General features: G+C 39.7%; 1 protein-coding gene across 1 annotated transcript in view; it reads right to left on the reverse strand.

Moving 5' to 3' along the window:
• Nucleotides 1-27,399, reverse strand: part of LOC126299476 (DNA damage-regulated autophagy modulator protein 2-like) — a 141,652-nt gene that overhangs the window by 35,566 nt on the left and 78,687 nt on the right. The window contains exon 3 of the mRNA XM_049991410.1: nt 5,344-5,465. Within this exon, the coding sequence (XP_049847367.1) occupies nt 5,344-5,465 (122 nt within the window). The remainder of the gene's footprint in view (nt 1-5,343; nt 5,466-27,399) is intronic.

The following is a 27,399-nucleotide window of genomic DNA, read 5'->3' on the forward strand; positions in this document are numbered from 1 at the left end:
TTTCAGGAGCAAGAATTTTCAGTTGACAGAAAACCTGACTTTTGATTTGCTTCTTTTGTTTCTTAAGGTAGATGGTTATACAGCTTACACACATATTCTTAAAACTATCAGCATGTACATTCATTTTATGAGCTACTAATTGCAGCTGACATTTTGTTCTGGCATTATGGAAATGACAATATTGATTTGTATGCAAGAGCTACATTTTGGCTTCTGAAGCAAGTTTGTATTGCAATAGCATAAGTACGGGTGGATTTTAACTTGTTGACTTAGAACCTACCATGCAAAGGGGCAACCAGAGTGATAAACTGAACTGTAAGTTTCAAATACAAGTGAAGATTTCCTGTTCATCAGCTACTGATCATAGATGTTAAAGAGCCAGCATTTGAAGCTGACTATAGAATGATTCTGCTGTCACCAATGTACATTTCACATAAGGACCATGAAGGTATGATAGGAGAAATTGGGGCTTGTTCAAAAGCATGTAGGCAATTGTTTTTCCCTCACTCTATTTGTCAGTAGAGCAGGAAAGCAAATGACCAGTAGTGGTACAGTGTACCCTTTGCCATGCACCATATGGTGGCTTGCATTGTATGCAGATGTATGAGGGGCAAACAAATGAAAACTGAACACCAACCACAACTGGACCATGGAATGTTTCTATTCAAAAGTAATCTATTTGTATTTGTATTTCTCTACATGCATTAAGACATTTATCCCACTGGGAGATGAGATAACCAGTTCCTGTTTTGTAGAATACACTCAGCCGCTGGTGGGTCCACAACCACACCCAGTTTTGCACTTTCTCATCTGAATGAAACCAACATCCATGCATGTCTTCCTTCAGGTTGTTGAAGACATGGTGAAGGATACAGGCTGTATGGATGATAATGTGTTTTCTAACCAAATGGCTGTAGTATAGTCTTCACCCAACTGGCAGTGTGGGGGTAGAAATTGTTGTACAACATGATGAGACCATCTGATAACATTCCTGGGCATTTTGAGTTTATGGCATACCACAGTTTCTGCAAGATGTCTTCACAGCACTGTCCATTGACTGTGGTTCCATGCTATAGGAACTTTATCACTAGAGGGCCCCTGCAGTTGAAAAAGAGTCTTAGTGAAAGGAAAAGGAAACGGCTGTGTGAACTAACACCATGCACAACCAACTGCAAATCAACAATTTTACCTCTAGGTATCCATTATGAAAAATGCACAAACTTCCCAGCACTGTGGTGCATGAAGAAAATTGGCAAAGGAATACCTGAAATGGAAACTGCATAATGACATCAGATTCTCTTCACCAATGAATGGTGGGTTTGTCTGATGCCCAATGATTGTTATCAAAAATTGTGGAGGTAGCCAGGGGCCATTGCATCAGTCAACACTGTGCAGTATTTGGTCAGGATCCCCCAGCCTGTTGTGCTCCCATAAAGTCATCATTATGGCAATGGGTTCATATTTCACAGTGATAATGCAGAAACACCCCAAGACCATCTCATGAATTCCTTCCTTCAGGAGACAGGAATCAACAGAAGTGAATGGTCTGCAGTATCTCCTTTCATGAACCTGAGTGATAACAACTGAGACCAGTTGCAACCTGCATTGTATTGGTGTGGAAACCCTCTTCATACTCTGGATAACCTCAGGAGATTTCCAGATCATCATACCAGTTGGTTCTTTTTCTAGCCCTTTCTGTTGGAGTACTTCACCTAGGTACTTAAACTTCTTGACTCTTTCAGTCTTTCCATTGTTAATTATAATCCATTCCTGCCCATCGCTAATGTTCATCATGTGTGTTTTATCCTCTCAAAGGACATTTGTAGTCTTACCCTCTGCTACATCCTTAAGAGAGTGTACTTTCCTGACTGAGGAACTGCTGTTGCTAGTAAAAATGGCCAAGTCATCTGTGACTCATAAGTTCCTTTGAATTTGCAGCATCACTGAAACTTTTCTTCATTTTATTCTTTATGGTTCAGAAATAAAAAGAAAGGAAGAGAGTTCCTCTCCTTGTCAGAGCCATAGTTTTACCTCAGAGGAGTCTAAAATATTGTTTTTGAATTTAAATTTTGATATTTTGTTGGTCAGAGTTTGATTTATCATGTTTCTGAACATATTATCCAACCCAAGCTTCTTCAGAACATTCAGTAATGACCCGCAGTTAACTGAGTCATCTCCTTTTCTGAAGTCAAGAAACACAACCATGTAGTAACTTCTCCTGATTGTCTTGCATCTGATGATATCCTTGAGATATATATGGAACACAAGGGTAGATAGTTAGTTTCTCTTTTGACTCACCACAATAGTACTGAGTAAAACTGTTGTAATTTTCCATGTTTTTCAGGTGTAGCTTTTCAGGTTCATCTCTATAGCACATGCTAAGGGTCTTGATGCCCTTTAAGAATAGACTTGAAGGTTTGATGTAACTCCCCGACATTGTTTTTCCAAAAGTTCTGATCGATAATTCCACCTGTTGTTCCTCATATGATCAAACCCACTGTACTGCAACATTCCTTGCATCACAAAAGGCATTAAAATTGGCTTGGTCCTTAGATGAATTCCATTTTTTTCCAGGTGTCTGTTCTTTGAGGCACAGCATTTTCACAGGTTTCATTCCATCATCAATGTTTTTGTTTAGGAGCTGTAAGGATTGTGACATTGGCTGCCTGATGAATCTAAGATGCAATGGCAGTTCAATTCTTAGATTGAAAAGCAATTCTCATGTTCTGCTCATTATCTGTTTGACTGCTCTTAAGTTTCATCACAGTATATCTCTGAATTTAGTTCAATTTAGTCCTCTTGAGAGGAATAAAATCATCTTAACATTGAAAAAAGTTAAACATGGCACCTCACTGTACTTTGACACTCACAATGTTCATAAACAACCAGTATCATAGTAAGTTACCATATTGCCTTTATTTGGGTTATTATTTTGTTTTTATTTCACAGGAAAGTTATTTCTTACATATCATTAGGCTTACTCTGTCATTATTTGCTCCTCTTGAATCTAACCCATAGCCATTTGCACGTATGTAGGTGTTACATCACTTATTTGAGTTAGAGGAATATGTAAATGGTAAATCATATTTAAGCTCATTCAAAAGCTGAAAGCAGATCTGCATCTGGCTGTGAGCTAAAGAGCACCCAGCATGTAGAGGGAAACAGAGTTCAAGCCCAGGAAAATAAGAAGACAGACTCACAGGAAAAGCGTAAATCTCCCAAAAGAATAGTTACAAACTTAAGCTTTGACAAAGCCAAAAAAACAAAGCCTCTCTTTTATTGCAGGCTTTCACTTGGTCTGGTAAATACCATAGATGATACAAAACTGCAACACATTATTTATACATATGCGGAAGTTAAACAGATATAGAAATCCTCAGGCAGAATAAACAAATGTATTTATTTTAGGTTACCAAAGAGCATTTGCTAGTGCATATGCCAATAACACAGTCAAATCAAACTACTTTAATATCCTGTCAACATCGATGTCACTGAAGATTGGAGAGGGTTGGAAAGGAATCACCAGTCATGTGGATAAGGATATCTAGAAAATGCACAAGATATTTAAATATGGATAGATAGATAGGTACTTAGACACCATTCATCATGAATATGAGTCCTGTATATTAACTACTGTGCACCTTGCTTGGTTGCTGATTTTACTGAGTTGATTGAGTCTTTCTACATCCTTCAGAATTTATCTTTACCGTGAAATTTTCAGAAAATATGTGCATGAAAAATGAAGTGTTATATCCAATAAAATGAAATGTTGCACCAAACTTTATGTAAGTACTTACTAGAAGACTGAACACTGTTGACAATTTGGCTTCATTCACTATCAGACTGTTGTGCTACAGTTTCATAAAAACTTGAAACATGCTACTTGACAGAATTAATTTGATTTTTTTATTATGCAAAACGAATCCGAAAGTGAATGTACCTGAACAACCTCTTTCTATGTTATGAAATCAGGAGTAAGAGAACACTGGTCATTTTATCAGTTCCAGCTTCATATTTACATCTACATCCATATTCTGCAAACCACTGTGAAGTTCATGGCAGAGAGTACATACCATTGTACCAGTTTTTAGGTTTTTTTCCCATTCCATTCATGTATGAAGCGTGAGAGGAATGATCATTTAAATGCCTCTGTGAAAACTGTAATTAATCTAATCTTGTTCCAAGATCTCTATGGGAGTTGTATGTAGGGACCATAGTATATTTCTACAGTCATCATTTAAAGATGCTTCTCGAAAATTGCAAGTAGGCTTTCTCAGAATTGTTTACACCTATCTTCAAGAGTCTGACAGTTCGTTTCTTTTGATGTCTCTGTGACACACTTCTGCTGATTATGCTGATAAAAGTAACCTGTGACCATTTATGCAGCCCTTCTCTGTGTATATTCAATATCCCCTTTTAGTCCTGTTTGGTGTGGGTCCCACACACTTGAAAAATAATCTAGAATGGGTCACATGAGTGACTTGTAAGCAATCTCCTTTGTGGACTGACTGCAATAAACCAAAGTTTGCTCTCTGCTTTACCAATGACTGAGCTATGTGATCATTCCATCTCATGTCCCTAAAAAAAGTGTTACAATCTGGTATTTGTATGAGTTTATCAATTCCAACTGTGACTCACTGATTTTATAGTCATAGGATACTCTCTTTTTCATTCTGAATATTTAAAGTAATTTGCCAATCTTTGCACCATTCTGAAATCTTATCCAGATCTGACTGAATACCATAATTGTGCAACTTTTTCAGGCTGTACTTCATTGCAGATAATGTCAGCATCAGAAAAAGTATGCCATTACGATTAGCCTGGTCCACAAGTTCATTAATATACAACATGAACATCAATGGACTCAGCACACAACATGACTGGTGTTTTCAAAATCTTTGCTGGTTGGTATGAAGGAGGTCATACTGTTTAGGGCACCTCATTACATTTGAGCTCAGAATATGTTCTAATATTCTGCCACAAATGGATTTCAAGCATGTGTTCTAAGCAGGTAGTGCTACCATTTTAAGAGTTCACTCTCATGGGTACCATAGTTAAAGTTCTTGAATAATGTTGGTTTTGTTAGTCATGTAATGGTTCAAAAATCAGGGAGCCTAGGCTAGTCTAGCATAAAATTTTAGTAGATGTTATCTTCATACATAATGTGGAAGAAAAATAATACATTTAACAAAACGAATATGTATTAATATGGCCCCAGCACTTCATGACAGTTATGAGCCCAAAATAACCTTAAACCATCCCCGTTCAGGATGTTCTATGCGTGGGGAAAGAGAGAAAGAACAAATGAGTAATATGTACAGCATAGCATGTAGCTTCACTTACCTAAGCAAGCAGAGATATTTAGGAGCTGGCCAAAGATGCAGCTTTCAGGCGGCACATTACCGCTGTAAGAGATGTATGGAAATCCTGGATCTACGTGACCTGTCCCTGCAGCAATTGCATAGCTGTAACAAATGAATATAAATGTTTCAATGTGTTCCACACAGTGACCATATTTTCATATTTTTCTGAAAAAAAGTTCCAGCTGAATCTAAGCTGGAGATCTAGAAGGTAAGACCAACACAACAACCTTCTGCACTCTTTCATATTTTTCATTTTCGCACAGGTGTACGATACACTGATGTTCAAAAACAGTATGGCCACCTGCTTAACAACGTGTTTATCCACGTTTTCGAACTCTATGTAAAAGTGATTCTGCTTGGAATGAATTCGTCAAATCCTTGTTAGGTTTCCAGAGGTATGAGATGTGCATGCACAACTCGGCAATTCCCTGTTGTTTGTGGGTATGCGAGTAGCTCCTGATAGAATTCCAAAAGTGTTCCATCAAGTTCATTTCAAGGGACTTTGGTCACCAAGAGAGCAACGTTGAGTTTACTGTCATGATCCTCAAACCATTTTAGCACATTTCTGGTCTTGTGAAATGGACATTTATCCAGATGGAAGATGCCACTGTTGTCGCGGGAAAGACAAATAGCGTTCACATAATCGACAGCATTCATTATGCCTTGGATTACTACCACATTTCCCATGTCCCCCACAGCATAATACAGCTCCTCTGACCTGTGTCAAGAGCACAGTGTGTTTTTCGAATATCCATTCAGCTAGATGACAGTGGATCTGGACATGACCATTGACCTAACCTGATATGAACAACAAACGTGATTCATCTGCCTAGGTGACACTTATAAATTGGTGCACAGTCTAATCTCGATGATACTATGCTTACTGCAATCGTAATTGACAGAGTTGTTATGTCAACATGGGAACATATAGGGGCTATACGTAGTGGATCCCAATTATCAACAATGTGCACAAAATGGTGTGTTCTGCAACACTTGTGCCCAAAGCAGCATTGCACTCTGTCGTCCAATTGTGGCCTAACCGATTTTACAGATTTGGCAAATTCCTGACCTTCACATTCTGTGATGAGATGTGGATATCCAAACAATGTATTCTACTAGTCGTTCCACCATCTTTCATCCTCTTTCTGCAGATGATCATGATGTTAACACATGGACAGGAGACCTGTTTCTCTGTCTCCAAGAGGCTCATTCTGAAGCACCAGGACTTAACAATGTGTCCATTGTCAAAGACACTTATGTCAGTTGATTTTCTCAGCTACTGTCCAAATCGTCGCTAGAATGACTCCTCATTCGTCTCTGGTGTGCTTATTTACTTTTCTTACTACATCACGTGACCACACCTCCAGGAGGCATTGGGTCTCACCATGGGCTGTGGTTAGAATGACCCTGTTCATTATTGTATACTACATAGCGTAAAACAAAAATAAATAAAAGTTTTTTTAATTGCAAACTTGTTTTAGAAATGACTTGGTGGCCATAGATATCCGCCAAAGATCGCGATGTTATATAAAAACCGAAACGAAATTTGTATCTAACATTTACAATACTGCCAGCCAGAGTGGCCGTGCGGTTTTAGGCGCTACAGTCTGGAACCGAGTGACTGCTACAGTCGCAGGTTCGAATCCTGCCTCGGGCATGGATGTGAGTGATGTCCTTAGGTTAGTTAGGTTTAATTAGTTCTAAGTTATAGGCGACTGATAACCTCAGAAGTTAAGTCGCATAGTGCTCAGAGCCATTTGAACCATTTACAATACTCACATATGCTGTGTTTAATTTTGAGTCTGATCTTCCTTCTATGCTTTTGCTACATGAGGAGTAGACAGCGATGAAGTGAAGTGAAATCATGCTCTTCAGTTGCACGGTGGTGAGGCGTGGTGACACCAACTTCGAGCCACCGAAAGTAGTGTGCTATCCTGATCCGTCAGCCATCCAAGCTCACAGAAACGGTCAGAGCTAGCTACCGCCATCCCAAACTTGCTCTGTACGAGTACGCTCCACTGGTATTCTGGGAACGAAGGCCCTCTAGTTCCTCAACATTTCTGACACAGTTCAAGATCCAGTGAACGATGGACAGTCTTGACGAAGGTACAGGTCGTCTTTGGGGTGCTGTAAGCGCTCAAACGAATGAATATTATTCTTGAGTGATTTCCGTATACTTCAATCCCGAGAGAAGTTGGTACGACGTGAATTTAAAAAGTAATGGGCATTTTGTAATTTCATGTGTTGTGTTAGTCCATTTCGCTGGATTATTTCATCGTGGTGTTGGTAAACATGTCTAAAAAGTATATCTACAGATCTACAGTGTTAGCCATATCGGATATTTAGTCTGTTGTCAGCTGTCAGAAAGATAACATGTGTTTTGGTAGTATCGCCGATTACGGTATTTATTTTGTATAAAAAATTCATCACAGAATTTGTATTAAATTTTGCTATAAGAGCGGCTTAAAGTGCCGTTCTCGGACGAACGCTGAATCAGAATCAGAGAAGTCGCTGTTGATGTTGGAATATCAATTGACTCACGCAACTGCTACGGTCGCAGGTTCGAATCCTGCCTCGGGCATGGATGTGTGTGATGTCCTTAGGTTAGTTAGGTTTAATTAGTTCTAAGTTCTAGTCGACTGATGAACACAGATGTTAAGTCGCATAGTGCTCAGAGCCATTTTTGACTGATGCCATGACCTCTTTTTTGGATGTACAGTATTGACTATGAACATGTAACAGCAAAATTAGTTTCATAATTATTGTACTGCGTACAAAAACACTGACGAATGCAAGTTAGTCAGTAGTCGCTAGATGAAGTCAATAAAGATGAAATTTGCCATGAAAGGGATAAAACATGGATTTAATACATGAAATCGTACGTAAGGCTTAATTGCTCTACTGGAAACATTCTGGATCCCAAAGACGAAAGAGAGCTCCACGAGTGAGCTCGAATACGGAGATTACACACACAGTGTTCTTCGATTTTAACGGTGTAGTGCACGTTGAGTTCATGCCACAAAGTAGAACGTTCGGAAAGGTGTACAGTACATCTTGCAAGTCCAACGTCGTTTACGTTAAGAAATCCAAAAATTACAATCGGCCGGGTCTGTGGCGAAACAATTCAGGCCTTTTGCACCCGAATAATGCACCTGCTCATACTTCGTAGCTCTCATTGTGAATTTTTGGCGCAAACCAACACTTTAACGACGCTTCAGCCTCCATATTAACATACACGGTTCCTTGTGATTTTCTTCTGTTGCCAAAAATAAACTTCAAAGCGGTCAAAAACGGATTGCTGAGAGGACAAAAAGCTATCCCACAAATCGAGTTCCAGAAGTGTTTTGGGGCTTGGAAAAAACGCTGGTATGTGTATATAGTATCTAATAGGGACAGTTTGGAAGGAAATAATCTTGATATTGACGAATAAATGATTATTTCCAAAACAAATATTTATGGTGTTCAGAAAGGATAGTTTAAATTCAGTTGGTGTTGTCATGTTTGTTGCTCTTAGAAGTATTTTATCTTGAAGTACCATAATGGTTGCTGAGAGTTAGTATGGGTAGAGGTTAATGTCCAGGTTACTGACCCTTAGCTCAGATAATATAGTTGCTGAAGGGTTCAAGGAAAATTTGAGTCTCATCTGGAATACAATTATAGTTGGTGGTGACTTCAATCTACACTCAATACATTGGCGAAAATGCTTGTTTAAAGCCGGTGGTAGGCATAAAACATCGTCCAAAATTGTAGTAAATGCGTTTTCCGAAAATCATTTTCAGCGGTTACTTGAGGAGCCCAATCCAAAGGGTAACTGTTTGCGATAACATAGAACAAATAACCATGAGCAAATATGGGGCTTCATGATGGATACGGGGATTAGTGACCACATGGTTGTTGTGGCAAGACTGAATACTTTAACATCCGAATCTACCACAAATAAACACAAAAACATATATCCACAAAAATTAAAATTCGACGAAATAGTTAATGAGTGAACGGCCGGATGTCATTGTCTAATAGGCACAATATTTCGGGAAGCGACCACATTGCCATCATCAGTTCCTCAGACGAACAGACCACTTGGTGGCCAGCAAGACACTTTTATCTCTTCCTCCCTCACCCTCCAATCCGCCATTTTATTCGATGTCCGCATCCAGCATCTCCTACTTCGCTCCTCCCGCCGACACACTGTTACATCCCATGTTCGCACCCAGGTACATATGCTGGCAGCACCTCTGCTGTTCCCATGCCTTCCGCCAAAATCAGTTCTTTGTGGGATTCCACTTTCCTCTTCTTAATCAGACTAACTGCGGGTTCCAATGCCTTACTGCGGACGCAGCCGCTATCACGACTGATCAGCGGTTCCCTTACTCAAATCTATGACGGGCATAGTCTGAAGGTTTGCGTCCGAGTCAGAACGTTTGTATGGTCATAATCTATTCTGTGTAATCCCGACAGGCAGTGTTTCGAGACTAACGATTTATTAGGCTGCTGCAGTCTGGTGTGCCTTTGGTGTTCTCGGCATCGATTTTCGACATTACACACTGTCTGGCCTATATACAGGGTGTTACAAAAAAGTACGGCCAAACTTTCAGGAAACATTCCTCATACAGAAATAAAGAAAAGATGTCATTTGGACATGTGTCCGGAAATGCTTAATTTCCATGTTAGATCTCATTTTAGTTTCGTCCACCTACGCTCAATGGAGCACCTTATCATGATTTCATACGGGATACTCTACCTGTGCTGCTAGAACATGTGCCTTTACAAGTACGACACAACGTGTGGTTCATGCACGATGGAGCTCCTGCACATTTCAGTCGAAGTGTTCGTACGCTTCTCAACAACAGATTCGGTGACCGATGGATTGGTAAAGGCGGACCAATTCGATGGCGTCTACGCTCTCCTGACCTCAACCCTCTTGACTTTCATTTATTGGGGCATTTGAAAGCTCTTGTCTACGCAACCCCGGTACCAAATGTAGAGAATCTTCGTGCTCGTATCGTGGACGGCTGTGATACAATACGCCATTGTCCAGGGCTGCATCAGCGCATCAGAGATTCCATGCGACGGAGGGTGGATGCACGTATCCTCGTTAACGGAGAACATTTTGAACATTTCCTGTAACAAAGTGTTTGAAGTCACGCTGGTACGTTCTGTTGCTGTGTGTTTCCATTCCATGATTAATGTGATTTGAAGAGAAGTAGTAAAATGAGCTCTAACATGGAAAGCAAGCGTTTCCGAACACGTCCACACAACACATTTTCTTTCTTTGTGTGTGAGGAATGTTTCCGGAAAGTTTAGCCGTACCTTTTTTTAACACCCTGTATATCTAAACAAATTGGCAGGAAATCTAATAGACGTCGGATTTCTGTAGTGCAAGGTCGTCTTTGACACTACCAAAGAGTGACCTTGTCTTAGCTCTGGGCAGAAGACCATCTTCAGTTGGTATTTCCAGAGAATTCGTCCTATCTTTCCAGATAGTGCGGCACAAAAGGGAATAAATGCAAAAACTGCATCCTCCTGAGGTTCCTTTTCTGTTTCCGCCAGTTTTACAGTATATATTGGCGTGCGTCTTCTTTCAGTACAAGCCTTGACCCAATGTTCTGTCTGCTCTTCTTTTTATCAGGACATCCAGAAAGGGAAGCACTCCATCCATTTTGACTTTCGTGGTAAAACTAATGGTCTGGTGTATTTGACCGAGGTGAGTATGAGGAGGTGATTCAGTTCTTCTCTTCCAGTTGGCCATATGACGAAATTATCTGCATAGCAGAAGAAGCAGGTAGATTTCCACTGGACTGATTCCATGGCTTCCTCCTCGAAATATTCCATATAATTACTGCCGACAATTGATGAATGTGGACTCCTCACCACTACTCCTTCCGTCTGCTCAGAGTAGCTACCATCAAACAGAAAGTATGCCAACATCAAAACATGCCTAAAAAGGTTTTGTCGTTTCTATGTTAAATTTCTGGCCAATAAGTTCTAAATATTCATGTAAAGGCATTCTGCTAAAAAGGCAGACAACTTTGAAGCTCACAAGAATCTCCATATCCTTAAGCTTAAAACTGTTAAGGCATCCTACAAAATCCTTGGCGTTGTGAATGTGATGTGAACACCTCCTGATGCAAAGGCTAAGCAAATCCTTTAGGTACTTAACGAGCGAGTACACCGATGTTGCTAACAAAGGGATGTAAGGGCATCCCAGGAGCTGATGCTGTTTCTCGTAGCCTCTCAACATGGCCTTCCTCTCCAGCCTCTTGGTAGGATTACTGTCGATCTTCTAGTATGCACTGTCTTCTAGCCGGCCCTGCATTTTCTTAATGTAATTATGGTGAGATAGGACCACAGTTTTGATGCCTCTGTCATCTGGATCTTCTCTTAGTTCCGGTACGACTGCCCTTTATCTGCTAGAGATATTTGGTTTCAAAGGTCTTTCTCACGTGAGAGCATGACAGGTTTAGTGATGTACAAGAGTGTTTTGAAAAGTAATACCTCTGAATTTTTGTGTGAGAACTCTTGAAGGTTTTAAGATAAAACAGACTTTATAATATTCTACATCTTTCTTCTTCATATCTGCATATTTATTTCTGTGCATAGTCACCCTCACGACGAACATATTTCTCCCAATGAGGGACATGTTTGGTGAGACTGTCACTGCAGAATGTTTGACTTTGTTGACAGAGCTGCAACCTCACCTCTACTTGCACCACTTTATAACTATCAAAGTGAAGTCCTCTAAAATGTTCTTTAAGTTTTGGAAAACTCCAAGTCCTATCACACACATTGAGGTTAGCACCATCGTTTCCTTCATTATGAGCATGAACAACCCAACATTGTACATTACTGATGTCGATGCGATCATAACTCTACAGTTTTCATTATTCTATAGATTTCAATTGGAGGCACATTTCGTGCAGTTATAAACTTGATTACAACATGCTCTTTCCCAGACACTGACATACTACGTTACACACTGTCATGTTACATGCTGCAGTTCATAGACATCTAGCAGCAGAGGATTGCAACTTGCATCAGCGAAGTGGGAAAATCGACCAACTAATTTGCGTGACTTTTAATGCCTCAACAAATATTGAAAGCAGAATAAAAAATTCGAGGGCATTACTTTTCAGCATTCCCTCCTACATCTTCAGCTGCTTCAGGTGGAAGTCGTGCAGCTGCCTATTCCACTGCGCTGCTAATGTTCATGGTAGGTGCACACTGAAGAGGGGGTGCAAACTTGAGTCCTTTCATAAGAACAGAAATAGTGTCCTCATCCAGCTGCTTGGCTGTGAGATTGATGGTAGCCTTGCAGGTTGCATCAGAAGTCTATCTCTCTGACATGCTCTCGAATTTTTTGGCCTACCTCTTTGCAGAGATGGCTGCAGCCCAAGTGATAACATCAATCCATTCCTATGCCCAGAACGAGAACTTTATAGCCAGCTGCAGATGTAATGGAAATAAGCCTTTGTAAGTCAAGTCCAGACACCAACAGGTAAAGAGCGTGCTTTCCCCTACAAATGGTTAGGCTGGCGTGGTATGTTTCCTGATTCTTTTGGCTAGTGCTGAGTCGATATGATATGTTGCCTTGACTAATTCTGACACCACATATTCTTCACAGCATCTCATAAACAATGAAAATGCGCTTAACAAACAGCTCCTCCAGTGGCCCAGCTTGTCAAGTCTTTTCATGCTGTGATGAATCTCCTCCCCATAAAGGAATGTGATGTAGTTCATCAGTTGCTCCCAGAATACCTCACGATGGAATAGTTCACAGGGGAATGACTGAATGTCAGTGTCCATTGGGCACAACATATCGGCAAGTGGTCACAGTGTCATCACCAGGTGCTTGGACGCTGGAGCGATACCTCCTCACACACTGCTCTGTCCTAGTTTTGTGGGCAGGTACAAATGATGCTGGAGGTCTTTCAGCCATTCCTCCACCTGCCACCACCAACCTGGAGGAACGGTATGCTCAAAATATTGGTAGTTGGGGCACACACCCCCTTTGACAATGAAGGTATCATCCAAGAACTAGAACATCTGTGGACAGTATTCCAGAAGAATAGTTACAACCAGTGGCTCATTAGGAGAGCCCTGTGTCATACACCAACTGTAAACCAGTGGAAACAAGAGAGTAACCTCAGGAGGATGCGGCCATTGCATTTCTTGCTTTTTGTGCCACATTATGCGGAAAGATAGGACGAATTCTCTGGAAATACCAAGTGAAGACGGTCTTCGCCAACTAGATACAATATGGCCACTGCTTGACAGTGTCAAAGACGACCTTGAACTATGGAAATATGGGGTTTGTGAGATACCTAGCCAATGTAGCAAGACATATATAAGTCATACAGTGTATACTGTTGAAGATCGTTGCTGAGAACCCCAGCAGCAAACCTGATAGTAGCACCCTAACATGTCGGCAATCAGTGAACACCTGTTGGAATTACACGGAATGGTTTACTTCCATACTAAGGTTCCGATGCCAATGTCTTACTTCTGGGACTGTGTCTTCAATTAGCATATCGATATTCGAGTAAGGTAACCGCTGATCAGTCCTGATAGCGGCTACATCCTTAGTAAGGCATCTGAACCTGCAGTTAGTTTGATTAAGAGTAGGATGGAGAAATCCGACAACGAACTGGTTTTAGGGGCAGGTAGCTGATCAGCAGAGGTGCCACCAGTACGTGTACCTGCGCGCAATCCTAGGATGGTGCAATGTATCGATGGTTAGGAGCGGTAGAGGAGACGCTGGGCGCATACAAACTAATATCACTCAAGTAGGTTTTTGGACATGTACTTCGAACATTATGAATTACATCAACAACAAAAAATCAGCTATAAACACATCGCACAGATTCAGAAAATAGTTTTCTTGTATAAGTAATGAGTGCTGTTGATTGGGATTTCAAATTGGTTGCACATTTCTAGATTTCCAGAAGGCTTTTCACACTGTTCCATACTAGTGGCTTCTAATCAAATTGTTTGCCTATAGAGTTTCGTCTCAGTTATGAGAATAGATTAGTGATTTTCAGTCAGGAAGGTCACAGTTTGTACTAACTAAAGGAAAATCATCAAGAAAAACAGAAATGATATCTGGCGTTTCCAAAGGAAGAGACACAGGCCCTCTGCTGTTTTTAACTTACATAAATATTTTTGGAGAGAAGCCCAGCAGCCATCTTAAATTGTTTGCAAATGATACTATCTTTTACCGTCTAGTAAATTCAAAACCAATTGCAATATAATTTATACAAGATGTCTGTATAGTACAAAAAATGGCAACTGCCTCTAACAATAAAAAGTATGAGGTCATTGACTTCATGACCAAAAGGAAGCCATTAAATGTCGGTTACTCAATGTTGTTGTTGTGGTCTTCAGTCCTGAAACTGGTTTGATGCAGCTCTCCATGCTACTCTATCCTGTGCAAGCTTCTTCATCTCCCAGTACGTACTGCAGCATACATCCTTCTGAACCTGCTTAGTGTATTCATCTCTTGGTCTCCCTCTACGATTTTTACCCTCCACGCTGCCCTCCAATACTAAATTGGTGATCCCTTGATGCCTCAGAATACGTCCTACCAACCGATCCCTTCTTCTAGTCAAGTTGTGCCACAAATTTCTCTTCTCCCCAATCCTATTCAATACCTCCTCATTAGTTATGTGATCTACCCATCTAATCTTCAGCATTCTTCTGCAGCACCACATTTCAAAAGCTTCTATTCTATTCTTGTCCAAACTATTTATCATCCATGTTTCACTTCCATACATGGCTACACTCCATGCAAATACTTTCAGAAACGACTTCCTGACACTTAAATCTATACTCGATGTTAACAAATTTCTCTTCTTCAGAAACGCTTTCCTTGCCATTGCCAATCTACATTTTATATCCTCTCTAGTCGATAAGTCGCCAAAATTTCAAGGATGACAATACAATTAAACACCTAGGAACTTCAATTATGAACAATTTGAATTAGAAGAATTACATGGATAATGTTGTGGGGAAGGTGAACCAAAGATTGCGTTTTATTGGCAGAAGACTTAGAAGATGCAAGAGATCCACAACAGAGACTGCCTCCACTACTATACATCCAAACTAAGTTGACACTTAGCGTTGCGGGTGGTGGGAGCGACCGTAAAGACATAACCCCTCTGCAGCCCCTCCCATCAGCTACCACGCCGAGTATAACTTAGTCTGCACATATATTGTGCTTGTCCGTCGTCTTATGGAGTATTGCTGCTAGGTAGGTGATCCACATGAAAAAGGATTGACAGAGGGCATCTAAAAAGTTCAAAGAAGGCCAGCTCGTTTTGCTTTATCACTAAATTCGGGAGACAGTGTCACAGATATAGTAAGCGAGCTGGGGTGGCTATCTTTAAGATCGCTGCAGCAAGATTTTTTTTATGATATTTCAATCACCAGCTTTCTCCTCTAAATGCGAAAATATTTTCTTGACGATCACCTACATAGATGTGAATGATAACTATGATAAAATAAGACAAATAACAGCTCACACCGAAAGATTTAAATGTTCATTTTTTCCATGTGCTATTCGAGAGTGGAATGTTAGAGAATTAATCTGAAGGTATTCCAATGAAACATCTGCCAGGCACTGCACAGAAGTTCTTGAGATGTACATGTAGATGTAGACACCTTGTTAGGTATAAGGGGGCACATTTCAGCACATGTAGACATACTCCACACCAGAATATCTCCACTGCCTTCCTGAAATCTGCCCTGTTTGCCAGCACAATGATTTGCCTCTTCTATCCCTTTGCCCACATTTAAATTTGCGCTCTACCAAAACCAGGGTTTTGTACTTCTGGTACATTACATAAATGAAATAGTAGATGGTAGTATTGCCAGTAGTATTGGTAGCACTTGAAGGGAAATAAACATAAATGAATGTGTGAGAGAGAAATTAGGATCTGATAAATTCTCTTTGTTTCCATTTTTTTCTAATAATTAGAAACACACATTGTTCAGCAGTAGTGGCGCAAAGTTCAATCTATTCTGCTCTCCATTGTTGCCAAATTTATTCAAGATAGCAGACCCTCCCCTATTCTGCTCTCTGGTATAAATGTGGTAACAGGGCACTGTTGATGTAACTGGACTATGTATGTCATGGGCTTTCCATCTTCCCCTTCCCCCACCTCCACTCCCCTATCCGCATCCCTCCACCATTTGGAAAAGTGGCACAAAAAGCTCGGCCTATGTTGTGGTGCAGTTATGGAAGGATTTAGGGTGTTCACTTCTTATTTAATCATTTTTGGGATTTTGGGGCGTTATCCTGTTAAAAAATTTTATTTTCTGTACTCTCCTCGATGTGTAGAGGCAAACTGACATAGCCGATGCTACCATCGCTAAAGGGCACTTAAAACTGTAACATCATGGGTTTTTTACCTCCTCCCCTGCCTCCGCTCCTCCATCCATCCCACAACCTAACCTCACCTCCTCCCCCTCCCCTCCACTTTCCACCCCCACTCAGAAATAGGTGGGAAAAACCGGACTACCTGTACAGAGCTGTTGGTGTGGAATGACACAGGGCAGTGGTTAAAAAACAATAAATAATTAGTAATAATATATTTATTATTTATAAAAATTCTATTTGAACATTGCTGGGTGAAAGGATGTAGGGTACTCTCTTTATTTCATCATTTTTTGAATACTGGCAGTTGATGTCACAATTCAAATGGCCAACCCACGATACCGGCGCAGTCTAACTCCCCTCCCCTATTGGTGGGAAATTCAAAAATTGGTGGAAAATTCAAAAATCAGTGGGAAAATTTAAATTTCTTCCTCTGGCTGTGAAGTTGGGGAGGGGTAGTTGCCATTGATCGAGCGCTGCAGTTTATACTCAGCAATCTATTCAACTTTTGTGCAATAAAATCAGAGTTTTATTATCATCTGATGAATATATTGATACATCAGACACCACATTTAGTATTTAGATGTTAGCAATTCCTAGAGGCAGCAGAGCTAATAAAGTGAGATATTTAGCTGATGACAAAAAGACTAGGTGTATTACAAGAATTAACAATAATGATAATCTTTGTTGTCCTAGAGCTATAACAGTGGCATTAAAATATCACACAAATACTATCTTGGACAGGGAACTAAATACAGTTGAAATTAAGAAAATTAATGTAGGGGATAAATACAAAGTACAAAAAGAGTTAACCGACATATTATGGAACCACTTAAGAGAACAATGAAGGGATTTACTCTAGATGATATTGAAAATGCTGAACAGTTACTAGATATCCAAATAAATGATGTATGTGCTTAGAATTAAAATTCAGTTATCTGTAGTGGTCTGGGGAAAGCAATAAAGATGTATCTGTATAAAAATCATAACTATTTTTATGTAATTAACAGTATATCAGGATTCTTAGGATCATCATATTATTGTAATATATGTAATAGGCCGTACAACAAGTAAAACAAGCATGGCTGTAAAGTAGAGATAAAAGTCTGCATATTATGCAATAGAGAAGAATACAATTTATTGCAAAAATGCAGTAGGTATTGTTACAATGAAGAATGGTTAAAACAATCACTAAGAAGTTTGTGAGACAGTTAATAAATGTCAAAGAAGTAAATGGATTTGTTTCAGATCTAAAGTACTTAAGTGTGGCTTTGAAATATGTAGAAATTTATAACAAATAGTAAAAATTAAAAATCATAAATGTTATTTACAGTAAAAAAGCATAAAAGATGGTGATTGTGAAAAACATTTTGGTGAAGAATATTTTCAAAGGATACTAAAACTGTAAAAAAGGTGGCTGTATATTAATGGAGAATGGTGGAAATGTAAAAAAAAGTTGCAGGTAAACAGTTTAATGTTGTGAAAGGTAACACCACTAATAATTCCTTGTGGTTCTACTTAGAGGTATATGTGGTTTCACCATGAGGCTCAACAAGAAACTGGTATACATATTTCGAATCTAATAATAGTTAACAGTTTTACTGTTTATAGATCTAAAGCGTGGATCATATCTGATAAACATCTCAATTATACATTGATAGCTCATTATGCTAAAGGTCATTGTTTGCAATTTATTCTGAAATATTGTGTTCAAAATACAATTCATACTCATCTACACAGGAACTAACCTGATGTTATTAGAGTTAAAGCATTTAGTACTAAAAATTATAGATAGCAGCAATTTTTAACAATGTCCACTTGGTGGCTTCCTAAAAACACTTTATTTGACAGAATTGAAGAAAATATACTTCTATATTCGTACAATACACGAGGAAAATGAAAATTACATAGAGTCAATTCCTTGTACTGACGTGTTGACACTATGAAAGCAAAAGATAGAGAAACATTAATCGAATGACATTGTCAAAAAGTTAAAAGAAAATTATGTATTTAATATGAGGAAAGAAATTAATAAATAGTGCAATTCCTACATAGATATATTGTGAAGAGGTTGTTTAGAACTAAGAAAATAATTACTGGAGATAGCTAATATTGATCTACTCTGTTACTGGACATTTTCCCAAGTTTTTATGGCTATATACAGATCTCAATATTTCCCTGATGGAAGAATTGCTGTATTGAGTAAAGAACAAAAAGGAAATAATAGTAAAGAGTCTATTGCTTGGTAACCAGTTGAACAATAATAATATACAACAGGCTGTTAATGGTGGTGAAGTAGATATAGCTGGAGCAAAAGCAGATTTTGATAAAGAAACAAATACTGTTTGTCAATACTATGGCTTATTTTGTCATGGTTGTTAAAAGTGTTTTAAAAATGAAACTATTAACAACAAAAATAAAAACTCAAAGGACGACCTACATCAAAAGACTTCAACACAAAGTAGTAAGATACGAAATTCTGGATATAGTTTAGCTAATTTTGGTGATGATGTGGGAATGTGATTCGATTACTGAGCAGATTACAAAACAGTTAAGAAATTAAAACATTTACCCAAATTTGTCAGACCATTGAATCCAAGAGTTGCTTTTCATGGTGGTCATACAAACATGATAAAATTAAGGTCTAAAGCAGATGGTGTTAAGACAAAAATAAAATATGTCAATGTGTGTAGTCTCTATCCACCTGTACAACATTACGATTATTATACTGAATGACACCCAAAGAAAATATATAGCCCAAGATAAAAATGATATAGATTTATAAAATGTAAGATATTGGCACCCAAAGGATTGTGTCATCGTGTTTTACCCGTAACCATAAAAATCAATAAAAATGACAAACTCTCGTTTCCTTTGTATGGAAAAAGGCACAGCAGAAAAAAATTAATGTAATCAGAATGATGATGAAAGAAGTTTTTTGGAACTTGGACAACTGGTGAACTAAGGAAAGCTGTGGACAAAAATGTACATGTTTGTGAAGTATAGGATTTTAGAAATAAAAGCAATATGTTGTTTGAAAATTATGCAAAAGACTTTATGAAAATAAAATTAAAATCAAGTCCACATGCTTTTGAAACCTAAGAGCTGAGCAGCAGAGCAGTTAAACAAAAAGTAGATGTTGAAGTAAATACTGATAAGATAAAAGAAAATCCAGGAAAATGAGGTGTTGCTAAGATATGTCTAAATTCATTAAGGGAAAAATTTGGACAACGACAAAATATGAGTGAAACTGAGCATGTTACAGATTTACACCAATTTTATGTGATATTAATGGATGATCAATTATATAATATACATATAAATTTTATTAATGAAAATATGGTCCAAAGATTATTATGTAGAAAATAACACTGCCACAAATATTTTTGTTGCTGGATTCCCTACACCAAATGCAAGGCTTACACTGTATGGTATGTTCTATAAGCTAGACGAATCTGTTATTTATTTGGATATGTTTAGTATATTATACGTTGATGATGGTAAAAATCTTGTAGAAACAAGAGGTATGTTGGGTGAATGGACTGATAAGTTAGGAAATACTTGGATTATACATTAGTCTTCAATGGGCACTAAAAGTTACTATTTTGAGAAAAGTGATAAAAATACTGTGACTACAAGAACATTCAAAAGCTCAATGACAACTCTACAATAAGATTAATTGACAGTGAAGTGAAAGAAAAGATACAATTAGATTACTACCAGATAACTAGATAAGTAAATATAAAAAACAATCAAAAAGCAGGTTAAGAAAGAATTCTCATATCAGTATGATAAAAGAGTAGCTACAGAAAATTATGATAGCCTACAGTGCCATATGGTTATTAAAATAAATTTTATATACCTTCTAATGTAAAAATAAAACAATATCGCGTATTTCATTATAACAATGGCTTAAATTTATTCATTGTTTTTATTATATTCTAAATCTATTTTTTCTCTGGATTTCCTTTTTTATTAATTCATAATTTCTAGAACCATGAAAAATATCAAAACCAGAAAGTAAAAAAACATGGCAAATATTTTTAATATATCAGGCTTTATCTAATATTTTTCAAAGAAATTTATAATTATTATATAAATATTAAAATTTTGTATATAGGCTTCTTTTGGTTATTCTTAACTTTTTGTTAATTCTTTTAAGCATTTTTCTTTTCTTTATGAGATTAAGAAATATTTTCCATTTCTATTTTTTGTATCAGTGTTTCGGGAAAAATATTTTTTTAAATAATTCAGAGTTGCAAATATTTTTCTTTCCATTTAAATAATTTTGTTTGTTTAAAAAATATGTATAAGTTCAACAACCCAATAGGTTGAATAATATTGTTTTGATATCACTTTTGTTCATTTATGACAGATAATTATTTCATCTTAATAAAAACTTTATCGATATAAATGGAGGCTGTACTTAAGAAGCTCAACAATGCTAGCAATTCTAATTTGTTTAAAAAAATTGTGAGCTAGAAGTAAATGAATTATATTACAATGTCATTACAGGATGTGGATATTTCAAGACTAGACATGGTGAAAATAACTGTATGGAGCTCGATGATAACTTTTAAATTGTTTTTTTAAACAAGTATCATAAATTAATTTCTGCTTGGGATTTTTCACTTTGATGAAGAAGAAAATATTAAGCTGAGATACAAAGGAAGAAACTTAAAAATAATAATAATGAATTTCATGATCTAGAATTTCTAGTTTAATTTTTTAATTCATGAATATACAATGCTAAGTCTTGCATGCTAAATTATATATATTTCTTTTTATTTTGGTGCCCTGTGTAGCCATCTGGTTGATAAAGGGTAGGGACATTATTTTACCCCCTAAGTGCACCTAAAGTTCCCACTTATGACTCCCACATATGTTCATGTTACATGACTGACTTGTGAAGCAAATGCACCATGTGGATGTTGCTAGGATCATATAGGTTGGCATACTTCATTTTAATTTGTAATAGAGAAAAAAATTGTTGTGGGAAAGACGACTTATATCTATTGGAAACATAAGGCTGGGTGAAGATATGTGTGGAGGTATATAGACAATAATTCTTTTTATTCCATCAGAGCACAATATTGGGATAGAAGGGTAATCAATAATATTGGTGTAATTTACCCTCCATCAAGTACTGATCAATGCCTTGCGACATATTTGTTTTATGTGGGGAATGTTCCCCAGTCATAAAGTAGTCTTCAAGCAGGCAGGAAGATGTATGGTGGGGTTGGTAGTTGACCTAAATGTAACTAAACCTATTGCACATTAGTAGGAGTAGAAATCCAATACACTGTCATTGGAAGCATTAACAGCAGTAAAATACCTAGCAGCAAGCATCTGGAGTGAGCTGAAGAAGAACATTTATGTTCCGTTTGGATTCTCTTACTGGAATCTTAAGGGAAGCAACCCAAGTGCTAAGAACTAACAAGTTGATGAGATAAAGCAAAAGAGTATGTTTGGCTCATTATACATGTGCGTGGATTTTTAAGTGGTGTGTAATCCGCCCACTAAGAAGTGACAGTGTAGAATGGGAGTAACCACGAATCCTGTCAGTATGTCGCCTAGAGACTGTGGTGCTACAATTCGGACACAGGTGTAAGAGGTACTAAGACGACTGCTGTTGCTGGAAGAATGTATGATAGTTGGATAAGCGTAGAAGTATTGAATTTTTCTTCTAAATAAATAAGTACCACTATGCATACTACCAATGTGGATAGACTCTGCTCTAGGTGGAGTACAGTATCATGGTCAGTCCACTATCGAATAGTGTGTGGGGCTAAAAATAAGCAATACTGTGATTAAATCATGAAGCCCCCACTACTCTTACAGTAGCTCTGAACTGTGCGTGGAGATGCGAGGCTATTGCACCAGTGCAAATGATTAAATGGATGATGTGTTTGAAGCTCTTTGATACTGTTTGAAACGTATTATGGCCATATACTCTATTTGAAAAACTAGTGAGGTGTTTCTCATGAAACACTGTCTGTGACCGAAGTCTCTGGTACCATTATGTCGCCACACACCTAGAGGAGTAATCAATGAAATTCGATAAAGGACAGCAGGACATGTACAGGGACATATTTATATACATTCATTCGATATCGATGAATCACACATATGACTTAGTTTCATGGAGTCCTCGTATAGTAAAGGTGCGATCATAGAGGAGATGAGGGCATATACAGTGGCATACAGACATTCATTTTTACTCGATCATTAAGCATGTGGCTGGAAAGGGAACGAAGAAATAGATCATACTGGTACGGCAGAATCCACACTGCTAAGTGGTTTGCGGATTACATATGTAGATGTAGGTTTCTGTCTACAGCAGGATTGCGACACAGGTAAGTTATAGTGACTTACGGAGGAGTGAGGATTGGTGGGCGTTGGAGCTGAACTATTGAATCCAAAATAGCCGAAGAGACATCCTACTGTTCTATTACATCATTGACTACAAATCACTACAAGCAGTACCAGCCGTAAAAGGTATCTGGACGAGAGTATCCACGTGGTGGTGAATTTCTCCCTGATCGTTAGTGTGCTACTTTTTTTCTCGATGTGATAGCTTTGTACATAATCAGTGATGGGTCGAGGACTAGACAGCGTTCCAACTAATGAAACAGTGGTGACGTAGCCCGATGGAATTTCGAGAGAATTGGCAGGAGTCTGTGATTCGGCTGCGGGTATATATCCTTATATATCGGAGACTGGAAGATTCGTGCGAGTATTTGGGGAAAGTGATACTCTGCCAAAGGAAGGCTGAGAGGTGAGTTCTTTACCGTTTCTTCTAATCGTTGTGAGCAAACTCCCTCCCACATACGTCTCGTGAAGTGACTGCAATGAGAACATTAGCGGTTCTGACTCAATTGATCGAAGAGGATCTATGAAGTTTAAAGATTTTCACTGGAAAGAGATTAATACAGCTGTATAAATACCTTCAACACGAAAAAAATATGATGTGCTATATTTCTCGTTGCGTTAATCTACCTAGTCCGTGATGAGTGGGGTGGGGGGTTGGGCAGCCTTCTAACTTATGTAACAGTCCCATTGGAGCGTAACGAGAATTCGAGACAGTTAGCAAGGATCTGTAACTTGGCAGGGTACATATATTACTAGTCAAAATCAGGTGGATTCAAATGTTATACATCAAAGCCTAGAAGATTCGTGAGAATATGGGGAGTAAGCGATACACTGACAAAAGTTGAGAGGTGAGCTTTTGCACTGCTTCTTCTATGTTTCGTGGGTAAACATATTACAGCCTTCCATATACGCCTCACAAAATGACTGCAGTAAGAAAATTGGAGGCATGTGTTTCGCATTCGTATGCAACAATCGGCAGCGCCCTTGACTGTCTGAATGCCATCACAAATAAGAGCCCAAGAAGTCATTAGAAATGCTCGCGGCCGAGTTGCTCTTTCTTTCCGTACGAGGTACCGTCAATTCGCGCAGTCGTTATTGCAAAAGATGTCAGGAAAAGCAATCATCTCGTTAGAGGCAAGGAGCCTGGGCTAAGACATTAGTGAGTCCATGCCACGTCATGTTGTGGCACTTCTGCGAGCTCACAGGGGCCCTACACGTGTACAGATGTACCAGTTTCTTTGGCACTTCAGTGTATACTGTCATACAAGATTTTCACACTAACAGCGATACTTTAGCGATGTGGAAACGGGTGTATACTCCGATTTCTTCTGTCTTCTTAAATAACGCGCATAAAAGGGAGTTGTATGGACAACAACATCCTCATCTCGAATTGGATAAAGTGGATTTTTTAAACTGGGGAATCTATGCGGGGGATGGAATTGCAGTTAGTACTCGACGCTCGCCGGCCGCAATGGCCGAGCGGTTCTAGGCGCTTCAGTCTGGAACCGCGCTAACGCTATGGTCGCAGGTTCGAATCCTGCCTTGGGCATGGATGTGCGTGATGTCCTTAGGTTAGTTAGGTTTAAGTAGTTCTAAGTTCTAGGAGACTGATGAGCTCAGGTGTTAAGTCCCATAGTGCTCAGAGCCATTTGAACCATTTTTTAAGCCATTTGAACCATTTTTTACTCGATGCCCAAGCTGCACCTACTTGTCTCGCAGTGTCGTAGGAGTTAGTGACGCCTGCTCATGGCCAGTGGCAGGAACTATCACGAGGGATCGGCCAACGATAAGTCACGGGTTTGCATGTCACAAGTGGCAGGTACAAAGAAAGGTTATGGCTAGTTGGCTCTTCAGCCACTCAATACACTCGGAAGATGGCGCTGGAATAGACCAGATGTGACTGACCAGTTTTTTCTCCTTGGAGATGATTGTTCAAGTAATTTAATAAGCAATACACTCGTAAAAATATAGCACAACGTATTTCATACGTTTCAGTTGACTAGGATGCGATTTGCAACTTGTAAATTGATGTACGTGTGTTACATTCCGCAGTGCTATTGCTATAGGATACCTGTATATAGGGGCAGAGATTTAGAGCAGCACTACCACCATCTGAACTACTCACTCGCATCGCTACACAAGACATCAGTCTCACACCGCACTAAACGCAACACTGCTCCTGGCCAAGACCGCGTTACCTACCGCCACCTCAAACACTGCCCTCCCGCCTTCCTTGCAGTCCTTGCCACTCTCTACAACGTAATCCTCGCCAACGCCTTCTATACCAACCTGTGGAAAACCTTCCATATCCTGATGTTCTCCAAACCCAACAAGCCTCCATCTGATGCCTCTTCCTATCGCCCTATATATCTCACCTCGGTGTTCAGCAAGTTCTTGGAATCCATACTTCCCTGGCGCATCCATCACCACCTCTGCCGACACCACCTCCTCCCCAACACCCAATGTGGGTTTCTACCTTCCTTCTCTGCCGATGACCAACTCCTGCGCTCCACGCATGTCCTCTCCCCCCAGCTTAACTCCTGTCACTCTGCCATTTTTGTCTCCCTCGACCTCAAAAAGGCCTACAATAGTGTCTGGCATCCCTGTCTCTTGTTTAAACTACAGACTTACGCCCTTCCTCTCAACTATGCCCATCTGATTGCCTCCTTCCTCTCCTGCCGCCCCTCCTATGTTACCATCCATAAAGCCAATGTTACCATCCATAACGCCAATTCCCGCACCTTCTACCCCTATGCGGGTGTGCCGCAGAGCTCTGTCCTCTCCCCTCTGCTCTACCTCCTGTACATGGCAGTTATTCCCCAATCCCCCCTCGCCCCCTGCAGTACACCTTCTGCAGTATGCCGATGACACCGCATTCCTTGCCCTTGCTCCTACCCTCCAACAGTCCTAACCCCTTTTCCAGCATCACCTTGACGTTTTTGCCACATGGTGTAACCAGTGGCTCCTGAAAAATCAATCCTTCCAAGACCCAGGCAATCATCGTAGGTCATACCACTCCTTCCTTCCGGCTCCTTGATTTCTCCCTTACCATCTGCGCTCGTCCTGTCCGCCTCTCCCCCACCCTCATCTACCTTGGCCTCACCATTGGCCGTCACCTTACCTGGATCCCTCATCTCCGCTCTGTCCAATCCAAAGCCCACAACTGCCTCCGATTCCTCCTCTCTGGGCAGAGATGGGGGTTGAACCCCTCTACCATCCTCCACACCCACAAATCCTTAATCCGTCCCATCCTCTGTTATGCCAGTCCCGCCTGGATATCTGCCTCCCCCCCCCCCCCCCCCAAAATCGTCCAGATCCTCGAGCACCATGCACTCCACCTCACCTTCCATATACGCCTCCCGTCTCCCATGTGGATCCTCTATGACCTGATTCCTTTCCCCCATCTGCATATTTTCCTTGAACATATCTGTGTCCTCAACACCACCCACCACCTTGATGCCCCTCATCCCCTGGTTGGTCCTTTCCTCTCCAACCCTCTCCAGCTCACTGTTGTGTCCCCCCTACCCTTCAACTCTACACCCTTCATCTCCTTTCCCAAGGTGCCTCCTATAGACTCCCCCTTCCGGATGGTGCCCTCTCTCCCTCCATTTATCCCTTCTATCAACTCTGATCCTCACCTCCCCCTCCCTTCCTCTGTCCTTTCCCTGGACTTCCTCTTCCCCCCCTTCCATTCTGATTTTTCCCCACCTACCCTCTATCTGCCTCCCTTCTCTCCCCTGAGTTCTTTTTGCTATCCCCTCCACTGCCTTTCCCACTCCTTCTTGCGTCCACGAAGCCCCCCTTTTCTATGCCCCCTCCCTCCATCGGCTCCCCATTTATTTCTTTTCCTCCCCTCCCCCCTTTTCCCATCACTGTGTCACCTGTATAGTGCTGTTTTAAGTGAGTGAGCAGTGTTGTGCATACCCTGTCAGTGTTGCAAACAGCCACCATACTGTCACTAGTTGTGTTTTTTATCTCGTGCGAACAGAAACCAGACTGTCGCCTTGTTTTTTCAATTGTGCCTGTCTACTTGTTGTGTGTCTTCATCCATATCGTCGCCGCAGTGTTTTTATATTTTAAATTCCACAACTTTCCACCGTTTTTAAGTTTTTTATAATGTCACCGTTTTATCGCGTTTTTTCTTGTTTGTTTGTCTTCTCATTATGTTTTTTAACTTTTCTGCAGGCTGTAGAGAAGCATATTATGCTGCTGCCAACCCGTTCCCCCTCCTCTCTCAGGGGGTGGGGGGATAATCGAAATGCAATAAAGGAAAAAAAATGAGCAGCACTGGCA

Source organism: Schistocerca gregaria, chromosome X (assembly GCF_023897955.1).
Source record: "Schistocerca gregaria isolate iqSchGreg1 chromosome X, iqSchGreg1.2, whole genome shotgun sequence".
Lineage (NCBI taxonomy): Eukaryota > Metazoa > Arthropoda > Insecta > Orthoptera > Acrididae > Schistocerca > Schistocerca gregaria.